We start from the raw sequence: 18,520 nt of genomic DNA, 5'->3' as shown, positions 1-18,520 counted from the left end.
ATATTTATTTTTATAACTTAATTCTGTATAAAACATTAAAGTGTAATTTCATAAGATAGTTTATGAGCGAGTGTTTAGGGGTGGAATTAGGGGCGGGGCAGGGTAGGGGTTGGACGGGGCAACTGGTGGCGAGTAACCCTTGATGCCTGGGTAGTAGCTCAGGACTTGAAATTTTGAGCCCTGTTCTAAACAATAGTACACGCTGAGCCCCCTCTCTCAGGGGAGTTCGGATTGAAATTACCAACTTCGTGAATACTCTCGTTAGCCTGAATGGTAGGCACCGGAATTGTAAATGGACCTGCTCCACTATTAACGTCAGATATTTTTGAATACCACAGGGCTCCATCCACTCGTCTTCTTTTGGACTAATAACAGGGTGGAATAAAAACTCATAAATCTTTCTGAGGAGGGAACTGGAAAAGCCTATGCTTGAAGGAACAGTACAAATTATATATTGTCCACCCAGGGCTTTAGCCATAAGTCCCATTTGGCCATGAATTGATCTGGCTGAACAACGGATTGTATCTATTGCTGCTTCTCTCACAAAGTCTGCTGATAAGTTCAATTCCTCCAGAGCTTTAATTATGTCCTCTTTACCAGGTTTGCATGCTGTTCCTGCCTCTAGATAACCTCTTTTCACGTCTTAAACAATGCATCTATCAGGGATTCCTTGAATGTTGCAGCATCCTCCATGGCCAGGTGCACTATTGCCGAGTCTACTACTGGCGTTGACTCAAAAACTTTGGTATCTACTTCTACTAATGGGTATAGCTTGTTAAGTCAACCCAAAAAGAATCTCTTTTCTGTCCATTCTTCTTTGAAATATTCTCTAGTCTCACCCATTAAGGGAAAAAAGGCTTGTTTTCGCTTTAAAAATTGAAAATATTTCCTAATTCTCTTGGGGGGCTCCTCCAGGCCTTCCCTAGAAATAGCACTCTTTACCGCTTGAATGATAGGTTGTACGAGGGAAAAACTGCATCCAGAGGGATCTGAATCTTCCGATTCTGATGACTCTTCTGGTGGCACATCCCTGGCCGTATGACCTGAAGGGGTATTGACAGTTGAAAGCCCTGGCATATTCGGGTCTGTATCCAGATTTTGAGGGGTTTGTGCCACAGCTTTAAAAGCTAGCGTAGCCAGCAATTCAGGGAGAGAGTCTTACATTGTTTTCTTAAGTAATGCAGTGACCTGCTGGCTTTCAATCTTTTTATCAGCTGCATAATCTCTAAGGTACCGCTCCACAAGATCACCATTTTTTTCCTCTCCTACGAGTGGGAGGTGAGGCAGAATGTCGCTGTGATCTAAAGCCCTCAGACGATCAACATTATGAAGAACGTGAATGTTGTTCTGGGCTGGTTGCAGGAGAGTTCTCATGGATCCTAGAGGTTGGTCTGGACCTCATTGAGTGAACAGGGCTGGAAACAAGAAAAAAATTTTGTTACCCATGAGCCAGCATTTTGTTGAGAATAACTTTCCCAAAGGATGGTCCCTACCTATTGGACACATGAGAATCTTGATGAGGCGGTGAATGGCTCCTGATAAACAGACAGCAGGAAGATCAACTAGAAATATAGAAAAAAGAGATCTACAAAAGCGGAAACAAACAGAAAACTAGATACCCCCTCCCCATTGTGGCAGATAGCACCAATGTGGACCAGTAGACAAGAAACACGAAACAGGCAGGGCAGAAGGAACAGCTATCCTGCAGAAGCCGGCATTTAGAAGCTGCCAGAGCATTAATAAAGTAGCCTGTGGTGTATAAGATCCATCCTCTTCACACCAGAAATGGCTATAACACCAAGGGGAGATTTTTCCTCCAAACAGGGATGGCTACCAGCTGATAGAAAAACTGAACCAGGCATGTGCCTCTTGCAACAGGAGCCGCACTGTAAACAGAGCAGCCAATTGAGCCCTGAGGTGCACGCACACCACGCAGGTACTCTGCGCTTGGAGCCGTGACTGCCAGCTGGAAAAGAGGGATGCCACCGACACTGTGCATATGCCTCCCCGGACCAATCAGCACTCCCCCACTAAGATTTACACCGTGGAATGGTACATGCGCACCCCCAGAGCCCGGTACATGGAGAGTGTAGCCAGGAGACCTGAACACGCCAGAGCCACTGCCAGCCAGGAAAAAAAATCTACAAAAGGAAGGGAAAAGGAAACACAGAGCAGCTGATCTTCCAGCCTAGACCACCACACATGCATAGGGTTGCCACCTGTCCAGGATTCACTCGGACAGTTCCTGTTTGGACTCATGTGTCTGGGTTTCAGACTGCCTGAAACCCGGACTCATTATTCAGTCTGGACTATGGCTTCCCAGCAGGGTTGCTGGTTGCAGTTGGCTAAGCTGAGAGTGTCTGTTACACTGCCCAAATCCAGCACTAACAATTCCCTCCCACTCACAGAAACACACAGACGGGAGAGGAGAGAGGGCTCGATCTGCACCTCTCTCTCCCGTCCCTACCCCTCTGTGTCTGCCCACACTCCAATCCCCGGTGCTGTGCCTCAGAAAAGGATAATATAGGGATGGAAATTGGAAGTTTAGCAGCCTCAGATACATCTGGATAAGAAGTGCTGACTGCCAAGGGGCGAGTGAGCTCACCATCCATCCCTGCTGTGACTGAAGTCTACCCCCTCCTCTCTCCTGCCTCTGAGTGAGTAGACTAAGGTAGATCAGGGTTCTCAGAGCACCCCTTACATCAGAGTTTCCCTTTACACCAGAGGCCACAGTGTTCCCCCCCTGACAGCAGAATCTTCTCCGTACATCAGATTGCTCAGTGTTCCCCTCTTAAATCAGGGTTCCCAGAGCATCCCTTAGGCTTGGTTTCCACTATTGCGACCCCAAAGTCGCGCGATTTACAGTGTGACTTTGCAATGCGATTTTTGATGCAATGTCATGCGACTGGTAAGAACCATGGGAGAACAAGTTGCACCGAAGTTGGAACAAAGTAGTACAAAAACCTTTTTTGGAGTTGCTGTAATTTGAGTCGCACCAATTAGAACGGGGACCATTGAAATACATGGATTTTGACTTGTTATACGACTTCAAATGTGTCAAGTCGCACAACAACTGGCAGTAGTGGAAACAGAGCCTTAGAATCCCCAGAGTTCTCCCTTGATCAGAGTCTGCAGAGTCCCCCCTTACAGTGAAAGGGAACTCTGTGAGTTCAGATGTAAAAGGGGAGCTCTGTGGATTCAGATGCAAAAGGGGAACTCAGTGATGATGTAAAGGGGGACTCTTGTTATTAACGTCATATGATTAGAAATGTTAGCAAAATATATGTATAGTTTATACTATAAAAAAAAAATTGCTCTGCGCCCCTAAAGTGTTTGGGTTTGCTTTGAAGAAAAGGTGGCAACCCTACACATGCATCATAATGAAAAGGCAGATTTATGCTCCTATGAGGAGACCCTGCATAGCACAAAACATCCTCATATGGTGTTCCATGTCTTTTTAGCGCTTTTAGAGGCCCAAGAGCAGGGACTGCATCTGGGAGAGGCTGAACCCCAAGGGAGTTGCATTCAGCAGACGTAGGTACATAGTGCTAACCTTCACCAGTCATGATGTATGAGGAAGAAAAAGAGAATTCTGGGGGGGGGCACGCTTGTCTTTCTTTTATGCTATTCTCTAGTCCTGAGGGAGGAGTCAAGGCAGAGCTTTATCACTCGTATTGCTGTCATGTAGGCATGAGCAGTTTAAAAAACATGCCTAAATGCATTTAGGCGTGCCAAACATTTGGGCATTAATTAATGCCATAGGCCAGAATATTATTTATTAATAGCATCTAGCATTTAGACGCATTTACATGCATTTACAGGTGTTTAAGAATGTCAAGGGTTTTTCTTGTCAAACGCTCCTCACCTCTCCTGAAAGTGATTTTATTTTCAGCCTCTAAATGCTTTTCTTCTAATAAACTTGTAAATACCAATGTATGCATGGACACATATGCTACCATAGAGGTGCATGTAGAGGCTTAAAAAAAAATGTCACACGCTTATAAAAGCAGCATTTTTTATATCCTGTGTGTATGAGGCCTGAAAGATGACTTTTTAACTACTTGCTGACCGCAGCACGCCAATGTATGTCGGCAGAATGGCACGGTGTGCAAATGGGCCTACCCGTACATCCCTCGCTCCCGCGGTCGTGGCGTGCGCGTGGCCCCCGTGCATGCGGCGATTGGATTCGTTACAGAACTGATCAGTCTTCAGGTCCAGGCCAATGATTTCTGGCCTGGACCTGCTGATCAGTTCTGGTGAATGAATTGCCTCCCCTGCCTTGGTAATGTAAACACAGGCAGGGGAAGTGATATCATCTGCCCTTCTGGAATTCTTTTCAGTTCCAGAGAGAAGAGAGAGGACGTCTAACAGTGAGTTGCATTAACACTACACTAACACAGTACACGTAGGCACACATTTCACCCCCCGATCGCCCCCCCCTCCAGTTAACCCCTTCACTCCCTGTCACTGTGTCACCAAGTGCAGTTTTCAGATTTTTCACTAATCACTGTACTGGTGTCATTTGTGACTCTAATCAGTGTTAGGGCAGTTAGTAGTAGGCCCAGGTAGCTTTAGGGTACCCCCCTAAACCCCCCTAATAAAGGTTTAATCCCTTGATCGCCCCCAGGTTACCCTTTCACCCCCTGTCTCCAGTGTCACTAGTAGATCTTTTTTGGTTAGTTTCACCGTCAGGTTTTTATAGCGTCAGGTACCCCCATATACTACCTAATAAAGGTTTTAACCCTGTGAATGCCCCCTAGTTAACCCTTTCACCCCCTGTCATCAGTGATCACCGTATTAGTGTTACAGGTGACGCTGGTTAGTTAGTTTGTTTTTTATAGCGTCAGGGCACCCACCATATATTACCCAATAAAGGTTTAACCCCCTGATCACCCAGCGGGTGACATCAGTTAGGTATTAGCGTCAGTTAGGGTCAGCGTCAGTCCCAGGCAGCGTCAGATTAGTGCCAGTAGCGATAACGCCACACACGCACCATACACCTCCCTTAGTGGTATAGTGTCCGAACGGGTCAATATATTTGATCTGATCAGATCTATACTAGCATACCTAGTAGTGTAGCGGGATCAGCCCAGAAACCTGCTAGCACCTGCGTTTAGCCCCTCCGCCCAGCCCACCCAAGTGCAGTATCAGTCGATCACTGTCACAAAATACATAACTGCAGCATTCGCAGAGTCAGGCCTGATCCCTGCGAAGGCTAAAATTTTTTTTGGTAGCGATTGAAGCAGGCTCTGACAATCAGGTGCTCTTTTTGCCTGTGAGTCGCACTAGTTGTACCAGTAAATTTAGAGGTCAAAATGTCCAATCGGAGGTACACTAGTGAAGAAGCCTACAAGTTTCTGAGCATGACAGATGAGAGTGAAGAGGAAGTCACCCATCTGTCAGATTCAGGCTCAAAATACGATCCTGTAGACAGCAGTGGCACCCTGACAGATAGCTCTGACAACGGAGTAGTGGTGCCTGCTAAGGTCAGGCGTACCAGACCCCGTTCTTCTTCTGTTGTTGAGGTGCAAGAAATACAGGGCTCTCGTATGGAGCAGAGAGCCAGTACTAGTGCTGCTCATCCTTCTGGTGAACTGGAAAGCAACAGCGGCCTAGTACACCATGGTCATTGTCAAACCAACACTGCAGTAACACGTGGTGACATGGCGAGTCCCATAAGTGCAGTTCAAGCTGGTGCGGTGGCTAGCACAAGTAGTGCCCTTCCTGATGCATTTGCCAAACCTAATTGGGAGCCCACCACTTCTGCAGCACCCGTACTTCCCCCATTCACTGGCCAACCCGGAATTCAGGTGGAAACAGTTGATTTTACGTCACTTTATTTTTATTGACTGTTTTTCACAGAAGATTTCTATAGATCTATAGACCAAAGCAATTTGTATGCTGGTCAATTCATCGCCACTAATCCCCAGTTGACCCTTGCCAGAGAATGGAAACCTATTACAGTTTCTGAATTTAAGACCTTTCTGGGCCTATCCCTCCTCATGGGCATAACTAAAAAAAGTGAGTTGCGGTCATATTGGTCCACTGACCCAATTCATCATATGCCAGTGTTCTCTGCCTCCATGGCCAGAGCTAGATACAAGCAGATCTTACGGTTTATACACTTCAACGACAATGAACTCTGTCGTCCTCGGGGTGACCCTGAGGACGTGATACTGTGATAGGTAGTGAGTAAAATCACCATTTTACGCCCTTAGAAAGTCTGAAGGCGGTGCTTGGTTTTTGGGGTCCTGTACATGGCTAGGCTCCGAAAAAGTCTCACACATGTGGTATCCCTGTACTCAGGAAAAGCAGCAGAATGTATTTTGGGGTGTCATTTCACATATGTCCATGGCATGTTTGAGCAATATATCATTTAGTGACAACTTTGTGTACATTTTTTTTTTGGTCATTTTTCAATCACTTGTGACAAAAAAATAAAATATTCAATGTGCTCAACATGCCTCTCAGCAAATTCCTTGGGGTGTCTACTTTCCAAAATGGGGTAATTTTTTTTGGGGGGGTTGTACTGTCCTGTCATTTTAGCACCTCAAGAAGTAAGATAGTCATAAACCAAAAGCTGCGTAAATTCTGGAAAATGTACCCTAGTTTGTAGATGCTATAACTTTTGCGCAAACCAATAAATATAGGCTTATTTTTTACCTGAGACATGTGGCTGAATGCATTTTGGCCTAAATGTATGACTAAAATTGGGTTTATTGCATTTTTTTATAACAAAAAGTAGAGAATACAATTTTTTCTCAAAATTTTTAGTCTTTTTTCATTTATAGCGAAAAAATTAAAAACCGCAGAGATGATCAAATACTACCAAGAGAAAGCTCTATTTGTGGGAAAAAAAGGACGCAAATTTTGCTTGGGTACAGCATTGCATGACCGCACAATTACCAGTTAAACCGATGCATTGCCAAATTGTAAAAAGTGCTCTGGTCAGGGAGGGGGTAAAACCTTCCTGGGCTGAAGTGGTTAACATGCTTTACATTCTTCTATAACTAGAGCTGAGCAAATCTGACAGGGTTCTGCTCCCCCAAGTGTTTGCTTGAAGCCTAGTTGAAATCTGCAAACCCAAACATAGCGGTGAATTAAAGTTTATGGGAGGCAAATATTGTTGACAAGTTGCTATAAAAAGGCATTGAAAGCTGGGCACTACCATGGGTGACAGGTACTAATGCATAAAAAGTTTAAAAACTACCATAGGGGGGTCTCAGCCGACAGTGCATATTTCGAATAATAAGTTTACACTGTATAACAGATCTCCAGCTGCTGTAATGTAAGTTGACGGCTGAAAATCCCAGGTGAAGTTATTGACTAAATAGAAAATATAAGTACCATACAACGGGGGCTAGGTCTTTTCATGCAGCTTCAAGAGCAACATTGGAAATACACAAATTATTTAAACATGCTTGGGGATACCTTAAGGCTGTACCAGGTGTTACGGAATTTAAAGAAGTCTAGCAGAAATGATTGACAACAAAAATGATGCTCCACTTTGAACGACCCAAACTGGAAAAAAGACAGTATCAACATAAAATAAAAATATGGAAACCTCCAAAAGAAAGAAAAAACAGAAAATACCACTCCCATTTTGTTTTAAAGGAAAGCTGCAAAAAAACTATTAACCTATAAAAAGGCTGTATACAAAAAGAAGAGAAAGGGTACACTGAACCTCAGGGATAAATATACTTTATAAAATCTTTAGTAATTCCATTGAGAATATTGATGAACTCATCACAAAATCCATACCCTCTAACATTAAAATATGACAACATTGTCTACAGCAGTGGTTCTCAACCTCAGTCCTCTAGTACCCCCAACGGGCCATGTTTTCAGGTTTTCCTTTACTTTGCACAGCTGCTTTAAATCAATATCAATGACATGGTATTGATAAACGCTATTTTATCTAAGGGTAGTTCCCAAAACATGGCCTGTTGAGTGTACTTGAGGACTGAGGTTGAGAACCACTGGTCTACAGCACAATAAACCGCAAGACATCCTACTTCAGGTATTTCAGCCAGGAATAACCTGTTTATCCAAATCAGCCCTAAATAATCCCTATACCATGGGTGACCGGACATCAGGATAAAATAAATTCATGAATTCATGCTAGATCAATAATATGACATAATCTGTCAAATGCAGGAATAGATACAGAAACAAACATTATGTGAACTCTGGTGTTTTCCAGCAATTGAAAATCAAAGGAATGGGGTCGGGGATAGTTTAAACCTTTCCACAATAAACAATTGCCTAAGCTCTATATCCTTGCAGCATGTAGTTAGTTCATGCAAATGTAATAATCAAACAGATGTCCAGTTCAACAACGAACAACGGGTACATAATATCAGTTTCATTGGCACATTAAACCCCAAGACCTCCTAATGCAGGTATTTCAGCCAGAAATTAGTTGTTTATCCAAATCAGCTCTATTTTGTCCCTATACTATGGGTATTTGGATAAAAGAAAACCATGGCATACAGTAGCTATAGCAGAATATAATATAATATACTGTAATATAATATAATATAATATAATATAATATAATATAATATAATATAATATAATCATGAATGTAAATCCCTCTAAGATCATGGGCATAGAGAATGGGGGAGGAACATAGAAAGCCAAGATGAGAAAAGGTTCTCCATATAGTTTAACAGATAAAAAAACGTATCATCCCTGCGGGTCTGTGGAAACCTCTATGAGTTCAAATTGTACCGATTTGGCCACCAAGACTGATACCCCACGCGCGTGCGATGTGTAGGTCGAATGAAATGCCCATCCAACCCATGGTCGGCGTAGAGCCATTTGCAATCTCCCCTCCACGTGAGTCTCTACTAAGAGTAGTATCTCAGCGTGTTGTTTTTTAAGGAACGTGAGGACCGCCGAGCGTTTTATCCACTCGCGCAAGCCCCGCACGTTCCACGAATGGCATATAGTTGTTCGTTGCAGTGGCACCCAATCTCACAGTCATATCCTCTGGTGTTGGGTGGGGTAGAGTCTCGCTGCACTTTGCAATAAAGGGGCAGGACTATGCCCTCTCCGAGCTCCGTCCTTTCAAAAAGCATAACGAGCCACATAATATGACAGAGGGAAACAAGTTAAAAGAAAAAAGAAAAAAAAGAATTTTATGGACAAAGGAAAAAAGTGAAAAGGATAACTGTTTAGACTTGACTCTCGTAGCAAGTATACAACTCGCAGTTCCTTGGCGGGTCTTCCATCCGGCTCACTAAGCAAATAGGTGGGCTAGCGTGAAGAGTATTTAATTCTAGCAGTTCGATCTGTGGATGTCCACTTCAGTGCCCAGCGCATAGTTGTTAAATTCTAGTCAGGTAACAGTATCAGTCTGCTCTCTCCGGTGCCCCTTGGCGTTCCAGCCAGGTTATTACCTCCTCGGGGTCCTCAAAGAAGTGAACCATGCCATCTTGCTCCACCCGGAGTCGGGCTGGAAACAGCATAGCATACTTGATTTGCTTTACTCTCAGCCTACGCTTGGCCTCTGTGAACCCCGGTCTGCGGCGCTGTACTTCTGTTGAAAAGTCAGGAAATATGGCGATTTTACTGTTCCCTAGTTGAATGTTGCCTTTTTCTCGTGCCATTCTCAGGGCCGCATCCCGGTCCTTATAGTTAAGGAGCTTGGCTATAAAGGTGCGCGGGGGTGCTCCCTGTGGGGGTGGTCTGGCAGGCATTCGGTGGGCCCTTTCTACAGTTAGCAGTGGGGAGAAGGCCTCTCTGCCATATTGTGTGATGAGCAGCTGCTCCAGAAATGTGGTGGGGTCCTTACCTTCAGCTCCCTCAGGAAGGCCGATTAATCGCAGGTTGCACCTCCTCAGTCTGTTCTCCATTTCATCCTGCCTGGAGAACAGTTGCTGAATTTCGCGCTGCATACGTTCTGTCCCCTCTTGCAGGGGTGGGATAGCATCTTCCACATTGCTGATTCGGTTTTCGGTAGTTTTAACTCGGTCCCGTAGTTTATGTAAATCTTGCCGGATGAGAGATATGTCTACCTTTACCTCCTCTATCTGGGCTGTTAATGAGGTTCTGCAGAATGTGATTGCCTCGAGGAGTCGCTCTGTATCTCCTGTCGCCCGTTCCTCCTCAGGCTTCTCCGCAACGCCATTTTCCTCCATCTCCTCTCCCTCTTGTCGGCGGTATTGAGCCAGTTTCACCGCCGTCGCTGCCTTCTGAGCCTTTGTGGGAGACATCGTGTTTAAAGGGGTCTGAGAGCACAGGATGATGTAAAAGCAGGCAGCATATGCAGGCCTAGGCCACAATCTAGGCCGGTTTTGGGTGTCAATCTCTCTGGGTCCCAAGGGAGCACACAGGCCAAAAGCAGGGGGATGGGAAAAGTTCAGCTCCTCTAGGGGGTTGTCTGATGGCTGGGTACCTGTGATGTGAAGCTGGCTTCATGCAGGGCCGGATCCGAGGAGTACCAAGATGGCCACGGCCTCCGGTTGTAGGCCGAAGCCGCGGTCTCAATTAATGTTTGCCGCCGAGCGGGAGATCGCCGCTCCGTTCGGGCCACCGTACGTCCTATTCCTCCGGGAGCAAGACCCAGCTGTCCCAGGTGCCACAGGGAGTCAATCTAGCGAGCTAAATAGCGTTATTTGTCCAGGATTAATGGCTTTTCAGGAGTATTGGACGGAGCTCTGAGTCCTCACGTCCTACTCCATGCTGTGTCAGGCCACGCCCCCCCCGTGATATAATATAATCCATGGAATGCAGGAATAGATGCAGTCTTACACAATTCTGTGAACTTAGGTGCTTTCCAACAATAAAAAAAGAGGGGTGGGGAGTAACAGTTCAATTCTCTCCACATTAAACTGTCAAAGCTCTGTGTCCTTGCAGCATGGATGATGTAAATGTAACAATCCAACAGATGCTCTGTTTAACAAGGAAGAGATACTTAGAATCTGTTTCCATTTCAGTTTAGCACTATCCACATTGTACAACTACAACTACAATAGCACTGTAAAAAACATAGTCAGTTACACTGATGGTGCAAATGTACCAATCCAGTAGACATTCCAGCATCCAGCAACAAAATACATCAGGCACACAGGTTCTCGGCTTCTGTATTAATTGGTGCAATGTATGTCATAATTCAAAGTTTCTTGCAAATGAAAAATAACATTGCACATATCAACCTTAGCACACCTGTTCTCTTCTGTTAGTTTCTGGAAATTAAGTACTTCATAAAGATCACAGTTTCTTGAATCACTTCCAGACTGCTCCATAGCAAATTTACTGCTACAGGGCGGCCCTCCTGTGCAGAATCACGTATATATATGTGATTCTGCACTTCTGCCTACAGGGGGCATGCCAGCGGGCCGCTTCTGCTGTGTTTAATCACAGCAGAAGCCGACCTACATGTGTCGGGCACTGGATGTCTGCCGCCACCTGCCGATCATCAGGCAGAGACTTGGAATGGAGCTCTGCCTAAACAAGGCAGATCTCCATTCTGACATGGGTGAAGGGTAGGATTTTGTGTCCCTGTAAAGCAGAGGGTAAAATCCATTACTTCCCTTAGAAAAAGCAGCACATATAGTACACATAAACACTGGCTAGGCACATGTTTAACCCTTTGATTGCCCTAGATGTTTAAACCCTTCCCTGCCAGTGTCATTAGTACAGTGACAGTACATATTTTTTGCACTTATCACTGTATTAGTGTCACTCGTTTTCCGCAAAGTGTCAAAAGTGTCATTTAGTGTCCAATTGTCCGCCCCAATATCAAACCGCGGCTATAAGTCCCCACACCATAATCCCCCCTCCACCAAATGATTTGGACCACTGCACAAAGCAAGGTCCATAAAGATATGGATGAGCAAGTTTGGGGTGGAGGAACTTGACTGGCCTGCACAGAGTCCTGACCTCGACCTAATAGAACATATTCGGGATGAACTAGAGTGGAGACTGTGAGCCAGGCCTTCTCGTCCACATCAGTGCCTGACCTCACAAATCCAGTTCTCGAAGAATGGTCAAACATTCCTATAGAGACACTCCTAAACCTTGTGGACAGCCTTGCCAAAAGAGTTGAAGCTGTTATAGGTGCAAAGGGCGGGCCAACTCAATATTGAACCCTACAGACTAATGCCCCCTACACACGGTCCAATTTTCCGACGGAAAATGTGTGATAGGACCTTGTTGTCGGAAATTCAGATCGTGTGTAGGCTCCATCACACATTTTCCATGAGATTTTCCGACACACAAAGTTGGAGAGCAGGATATAAAATTTTCCGACAACAAAATCTGTTGTCGGAAATTCCGATCGTGTGTACACAAATCCGACGGACAAAGTGCCACGCATGCTCAGAATAAATAAAGAGATGAAAGCTATTGGCCACTGCCCCGTTTATAGTCCCAACGTACGTGTTTTACGTCACTGCGTTCAGAACGATCGGATTTTCCGACAACTTTGTGTGACCGTGTGTATGCAAGACAAGTTTGAGCCAACATCCGTCGGAAAAAATCCTAGGATTTTGTTGTCGGAATGTCCGAACAAAGTCCGACCGTGTGTATGGGGCATAAGACTGAGATGCCATTAAAGTTCATGTGCGTGTAAAGGCAGGTATCCCAATACTTTTGGTAATATAGTGTATTTTGTCATGGTGAAATGTCTATATATGATATATTTCTGAAACTCAGCACAAGACTTACATTGCTCTCCTTTTATTTTCACTTGGTGATCCTGCCAGTAACACATTACTTGCCCTAGGGTGACAACACTCGATCGATGTAATGTGTTAATAGAGGAGCAGCTTAGTCACACTATTACAGAAAGTGTGCTAGAACTGCTCTCCTCTCCTCTACTCCATACCATAGGGTGTGTTCCATAGTCCACATAACTTGTATATAGCTAGGAACAATAGTAACTGATAAAAGTCAGCAGAGGCCGAGCACATAGAGAATGATCAGCTTCCCAGATTTCTGGCAGGATCAATAGGTTGTTATTTTTTTTTTTTTGCCACTTGTATATCTTTGTATTGTATTTTTAGAAGACCTAAATGGAGCAAATATTAAGGTTCACATACACTATCATTTGTTTACATGTTTTCTGAAACTGATCGATTTTTCTTAACAGCTGACAAAATTATAAATCTAAAAAGTATTCATAAAAAAATGGGACTTTATGGTGCTTACAAACTCAGGAATGAATACAAATCAAAATATAGGTAAAAAGTATATTTTATTACATTGAAAAATGTAAAACCAAAATATTTACAATGTAATAAAATATAATGTAATAAAATATACATTTTTTTTATTTATCTTTCTGTTTGGATTTATTCCTAAATTCACAACCATGTCCAAAATCCCACTTTTTAAATTTATACTTTTCACATTTTCATTAGGGATGTGGTGCTTGCAAATTACCCCCATGTCATCTTTGTATTAGAAAATTATACATTTATAAATTATTCACTCGCACTTACCTTTAGGAACACTGAGATTATAGCCACCCCATCTGGGTTTTTCTTGGCTTCTGTAATGTTGTCATATTTTGAATTCCAGTGCACAAACTGAATCTGAAAAAATACATTCTTTTGTTTAGATTGCATAATAACATTTTGGTAAAAGCGTCAGACTGGCAGAACTATAAGCCTATTTACAACAACTGCTAGGAAGTGTGTATAGGAAACCATACTTTATAAGGGACTATGGGGGTTATTTACTAAAGGCAAATCCACTTTGCACAAGTGCACTTGGAAGTAAAGTCGCTGTAGATCTGAGGGGGACATGCAAGGAAAATAAAAAACAGCATTTTAGCTTGCAAATGATTGAATGATAAAATCAGCAGAGCTTCCCCTCATTTCAGATTCAGACTTCCAAGCAGGGGCGTTTCTAGGTGGCAAAAAGACCAGGGGCTTCAGCCCGAAGTCCAAGGCCAGCGTGGGGTGTGGGGGCTGCGGCGGCGCTGCGTTTTCTGGTTGGGCGGTGGGGTTGTGTGGCAGGGGGTAAGCTCACTTATCTACCTGACATACACTGACCTACCTACCTGACACACACTGACCTACCTACCTGACATGCACTGACCTATCTGACATACATACACTGACCTACCTACCTGACACGCACTGACCTACCTCACATGCACTGACCTACCTGACACGCACTGACATACACGCACTGACATACATGCACTGACCTACCTGACATACATACACTGACCTACCTACTGTACCTGACATACATGCACTAACCTACCTGACATACATACACTGACCTACCTACCTGACATACATACACTGACCTACCTGACATACATACACTGACCTACCTGACATACATACACTGACCTACCTACCTGACATACACTGACCTATCTACCTGACATACACTGACCTACCTGACATACATACACTGACCTACCTGACATACTTACACTGACCTACCTACCTGACTTACACTGACCTACCTAACATACACTGACCTACCTATCTGACATACACTGACCTACATACACTGACGGTAGTGACACACACTGACCTACCTGAACAGGAGACTTCATATGTAATGCAGCAGCAGCTCAGCCGTGGTGTGCGGTGCGCGCCCATCATCACAGCAAGCAGCCGGAGGAGAGGAGGAGAGCCGAGCCCCGAGCGGGGATCTCACGCGACGGCTGAATTGTAATTCCTGCCTTCTGGAGCCTGCAGCGCCTATTACGGATGTCACACATCCCGCAGTCCCACCATCTGCTAGATTATACACATTTTTCTAGGGAAGGCTGAAGGTCCTGCACTTTTTAATCCTTAGTTTGGACATGACCTTTTATATTCATATCTTTTTGCAGGTTGGATCTGCAAAACTGAACAAAACTTCTTATACCCTTTTACTGATGCATCAATTAAAGGGGAATGCTAGCCTCTGGATTTCAAACACTAAAATAGCTCTAGATATCAATTGACAACACAGTGGGGAGATTTACTAAACCTGGTGCACACAGAATCTGGTGCAGCTGTGCATAGTAACCAATCAGCTTCCAGGTTTTATTGTCAAAGCTTATCTGAACAAGCTGAAGTTAGAAGCTAATTGGTTACAGTGCACAGCTGCACCAGATTCTGAGTGTGCCAGTATTAGTAAATACCCCCCAAATATATATATATATACTATATTACCAAATGTATTGGTACGCCTGCCTTTACATGCACATGAACTTTAATGGCATCCCAGTCTTAGTCCCTAGGCCCGATCTTTGCAGCTATAACAGCTTCAACTCTTCTGGGAAGGCTGTCTACAAGGTTTAGGAGTGTGTCTGTGGGAATGTTTGACCATTCTTCCAGAAGCGCATTTGTGAGGTCAGGCACTGATGTGAATGAGAAGGCCTGACTCGCAGTCTCTGCTTTAATTCACCCCAAAGGTGTTCTATTAAGTTGAGGTCAGGACTCTGTGAAGGCCAGCCAAGTTCCTCCACCTCAAACTCGCTCATCCATGTCTTTATGGATCTTGCTTTGTGCACTGGTGCACAGTCATGTTGGAATAGGAAGGGGCCATCCCCAAACTGATGCCTAAACATTTTTTAACTTAATGCAAGGAATGCATTATGGTAAAATATGTTTAGGCTTTACAACCACTTTAAGATTTCCCTTCACTGGAATTAAGGGACCAAGCCCATCCCCTGAAAATCAATTCCACGCCATAATTCCCCTTCACAAAATGATTTGGACCAGTGCACAAAGCAAGGTCCATAAAAACATGGATGAGCGAGTTTGAGGGGGGGGAGGAACATGACTGGCCTGTACAGAGTCCTGACCTCAACCAGATATAACACCTTGGGATGAATTAGAGCGGAGACTGTGAGCCAGATTTCATCCAACATCAGTGCCTGACCTCACAAATGCACTTCTGGAAGAATGGTCAAACATTCACATAGACACACTCCTAAACCTTGTGGACAGCCTACCCAGAAGAGTTGAAGCTGGTATAGGTACAAAGGGTGCGCCAACTCAATATTAAACCCTACAGACTAAAACTGGGATGCCATTAAAATTCATGTGTCCAAAAACTTTTGGCAATATAGTTTATATTAAATGCTGTTGTGGAAATGAAGCTGTGGGTCATGGCTTGTGATAAATTCACAAAATGAAGGCTCATTCTGAATGTAAACACTGCATTCGTTGTTTGCATTTCTATACTTTATATAAAAGAATTATTATTTTTGTTGCACCTCTCCGGCATATCTTAAGCCATCTATAACATGTTCAGATCCTTGGTCATCAGAAGAACCCCAATGAAACTGCAGTTGCCGAAGTCTGTAGGTTCCACGCAGAGGACCATCTTTTAGCACTAAGCAAATAAATAGATAAAGATAGTATTACAAATTTGCAAAAGGGGTGGGTGAAATGCAGTGCTTTAAGAGGGATTATCTAAAATGGATGACATTGATTGATCTGTTGAGAATGGGTATAAGTAATAATAAACTATATAAAACATAAATAGAAACTGTGCTAATACAGTACTAAACTATTCTGAATATTCTGAATTTGATGTCAAGAAAGTACAAAACCCACATGTTGGGTTTGTCAGCAACATCTTCACACAGAAAATTATGTAGACTGGCCTACAATCACACCGTAGTGTCTCTCTCTCTTGTCACAAGATTAGAGAATAGATTATTTTAACTTAGTGTAACCAATGTCTTAAAGAATACTATCGCTTACCTGCAATAACATGGAGGACATTAATCGCTCTAGGTGCCCCCCTTCCACTAACAGTGGTTACAGAGTTATGGGACATAAAGCAAATGATCCTGGACGGATGCACTTCCAAAAAATCCTCTTTATTGAAGCTCATCTGACAGGTGATTAACAGATGGAGCAGGGGACAAGGAGGTAGACGTGCTTCATGCAAATATTATCGCTTAGTCATTACCTGCGGTACCTCAGGTAATGACTAAGCGCTAATATTTGCACAAAACGCGTCTACCTCTTTGTCCCCTGCTCCATCTGTTAATCACCTGTCAAATGAGCTCCAATAGAAAGGATTTTTGGAAGCGCATCCGTCCAGGATCATTTGCTTTATGACACACTGCATGTGAGCTGGGCGAGCACCCGATTAGTGTGTATGGGGACTAACTGGAGACTCATTCACCTGGAGCTGCTTTCTTTATGTCATTGAGAGTTATGGGGCAACATGTCCTCTCAAGTGACAGAATTTTAATACCAGGGATTTTGACTTGTGTGTATAATTAGTAGTTTATTTTGGGAGTATTCACATTTTACATACTTTAGAGAAGAACCATTAGTTATCTACTTGTTAGTAATAATAATAATAATAATACAGTCTTACTATCTATCCATTTGAAAACAGTTTGTTCTGATGCTTTGCCACCTCTGGGGCAGAACTTTAGGCACTCCTTCATTGACACATGTTTCTAGCACCACTCTCTCAACAAAACATCCATATCTACCAAAACAGGTATGTCTAAGAGTATCTAAGGAGCAGGAGGCAGTAAAGGACCAGGGGGTAGTGGGAAACCTAATCCCATGATGGCCATTAGGAAGGACTTAAGATTTGCACCTTGCTTCATGGTAGGAATGGCCCTGAGCATGAGATAAACGCTAAGAGATCATAGTGGAAATAATCACCTGATTTGTCTGAAGAGTCATCAAACACCACCTTAACAGTGGTACCATCATTGACGATTGTTAGAGACGATGATGGGTGATAACTGTGGTTCCATGGTCGTAGGCTTCCATCATGTTTGATATACCGTGTATGAAGCTCAATAGGAGACTGACATTCTCCTTTAGAAAATGGATAGTAGTCTGGCCACATGTCAGGACCTAAATAATGTAAAAAAGAGTTTCAAAACTATTGCTGATTTAGTAAATTTATAAATACAGGGTGGCAAACACACTGTATCCCAGCAAGCACACAGACGTTATGATCTTCCCCTGATATGGTTATAACTTAGACAGCTGTAAAGAACATTGATAATGTGCAAACTGCCATAAACCCTAGCAACCCATCAAACTTCAGATTTCTAAAGTCAGATCAGTGAAAGATGAGTTCTGATTGGTTAACAAAAGCTACAGTATATTTAACATTGATCTACATTTTTAAATAAGTCTGAGTCACTCACCGTTGGCAGGGCCATATCCCCATTCATATCTTCGTGACATCCCTGTAATGACTTTTTCTTCTTGTTACAGATGATAAAGTATGGATGTACTATGTGTGTCTGTGAAGTCTCCTATTGAGTCATTTATAGACTTCTACTAACCCATGCTGAGGCTAGTATGGCACGTTCCCTCCCCTCATAGCTGCTAGAGAGGGAATTACAGAGTTATCTTACCTAACAAGCCCCCTGGCCCTGTGGGACACAGATGGAGATATTCTGATGTCGGCTCATATTTAAAGAGAGCAAAGCTAATCTGATCACAAGAATACATCGCACGGCCAGGCACATTCAGACCATGAAATTCTGACAGTAACTAAATCGCTGCAGATGATGTGAGAAAATGTCTCACCCAAGTTGTTAGTACTGAGAGCGATTAACACA

The 18,520-nt window shown here is 43.6% G+C and overlaps 1 protein-coding gene across 1 annotated transcript in view; it reads right to left on the bottom strand.

Annotated features, from left to right (window-relative positions):
- The window catches only part of LOC141145325 (carbonic anhydrase 3-like), a 30,000-nt gene extending 11,760 nt beyond the window's left edge, over window positions 1–18,240 (bottom strand). Inside the window, exons 1-4 of the mRNA XM_073631903.1 lie at window positions 18,101–18,240; window positions 17,604–17,801; window positions 16,184–16,302; window positions 13,452–13,544 (exon numbers count right to left, since the gene is read on the bottom strand). Coding sequence (XP_073488004.1) covers window positions 13,452–13,544; window positions 16,184–16,302; window positions 17,604–17,801; window positions 18,101–18,140 — 450 coding nt within the window. The 5' untranslated portion in view covers window positions 18,141–18,240. The remainder of the gene's footprint in view (window positions 1–13,451; window positions 13,545–16,183; window positions 16,303–17,603; window positions 17,802–18,100) is intronic.
- Window positions 18,241–18,520: the final 280 nt, after the last annotated feature.

The sequence above is a fragment of the Aquarana catesbeiana genome, linkage group LG05 (assembly GCF_042186555.1).
Source record: "Aquarana catesbeiana isolate 2022-GZ linkage group LG05, ASM4218655v1, whole genome shotgun sequence".
Taxonomy (NCBI): Eukaryota; Metazoa; Chordata; class Amphibia; order Anura; family Ranidae; genus Aquarana; species Aquarana catesbeiana.
Note: the sequence above shows the minus strand (reverse complement) of the source record. Positions and strands in the feature narration are given on the sequence as shown.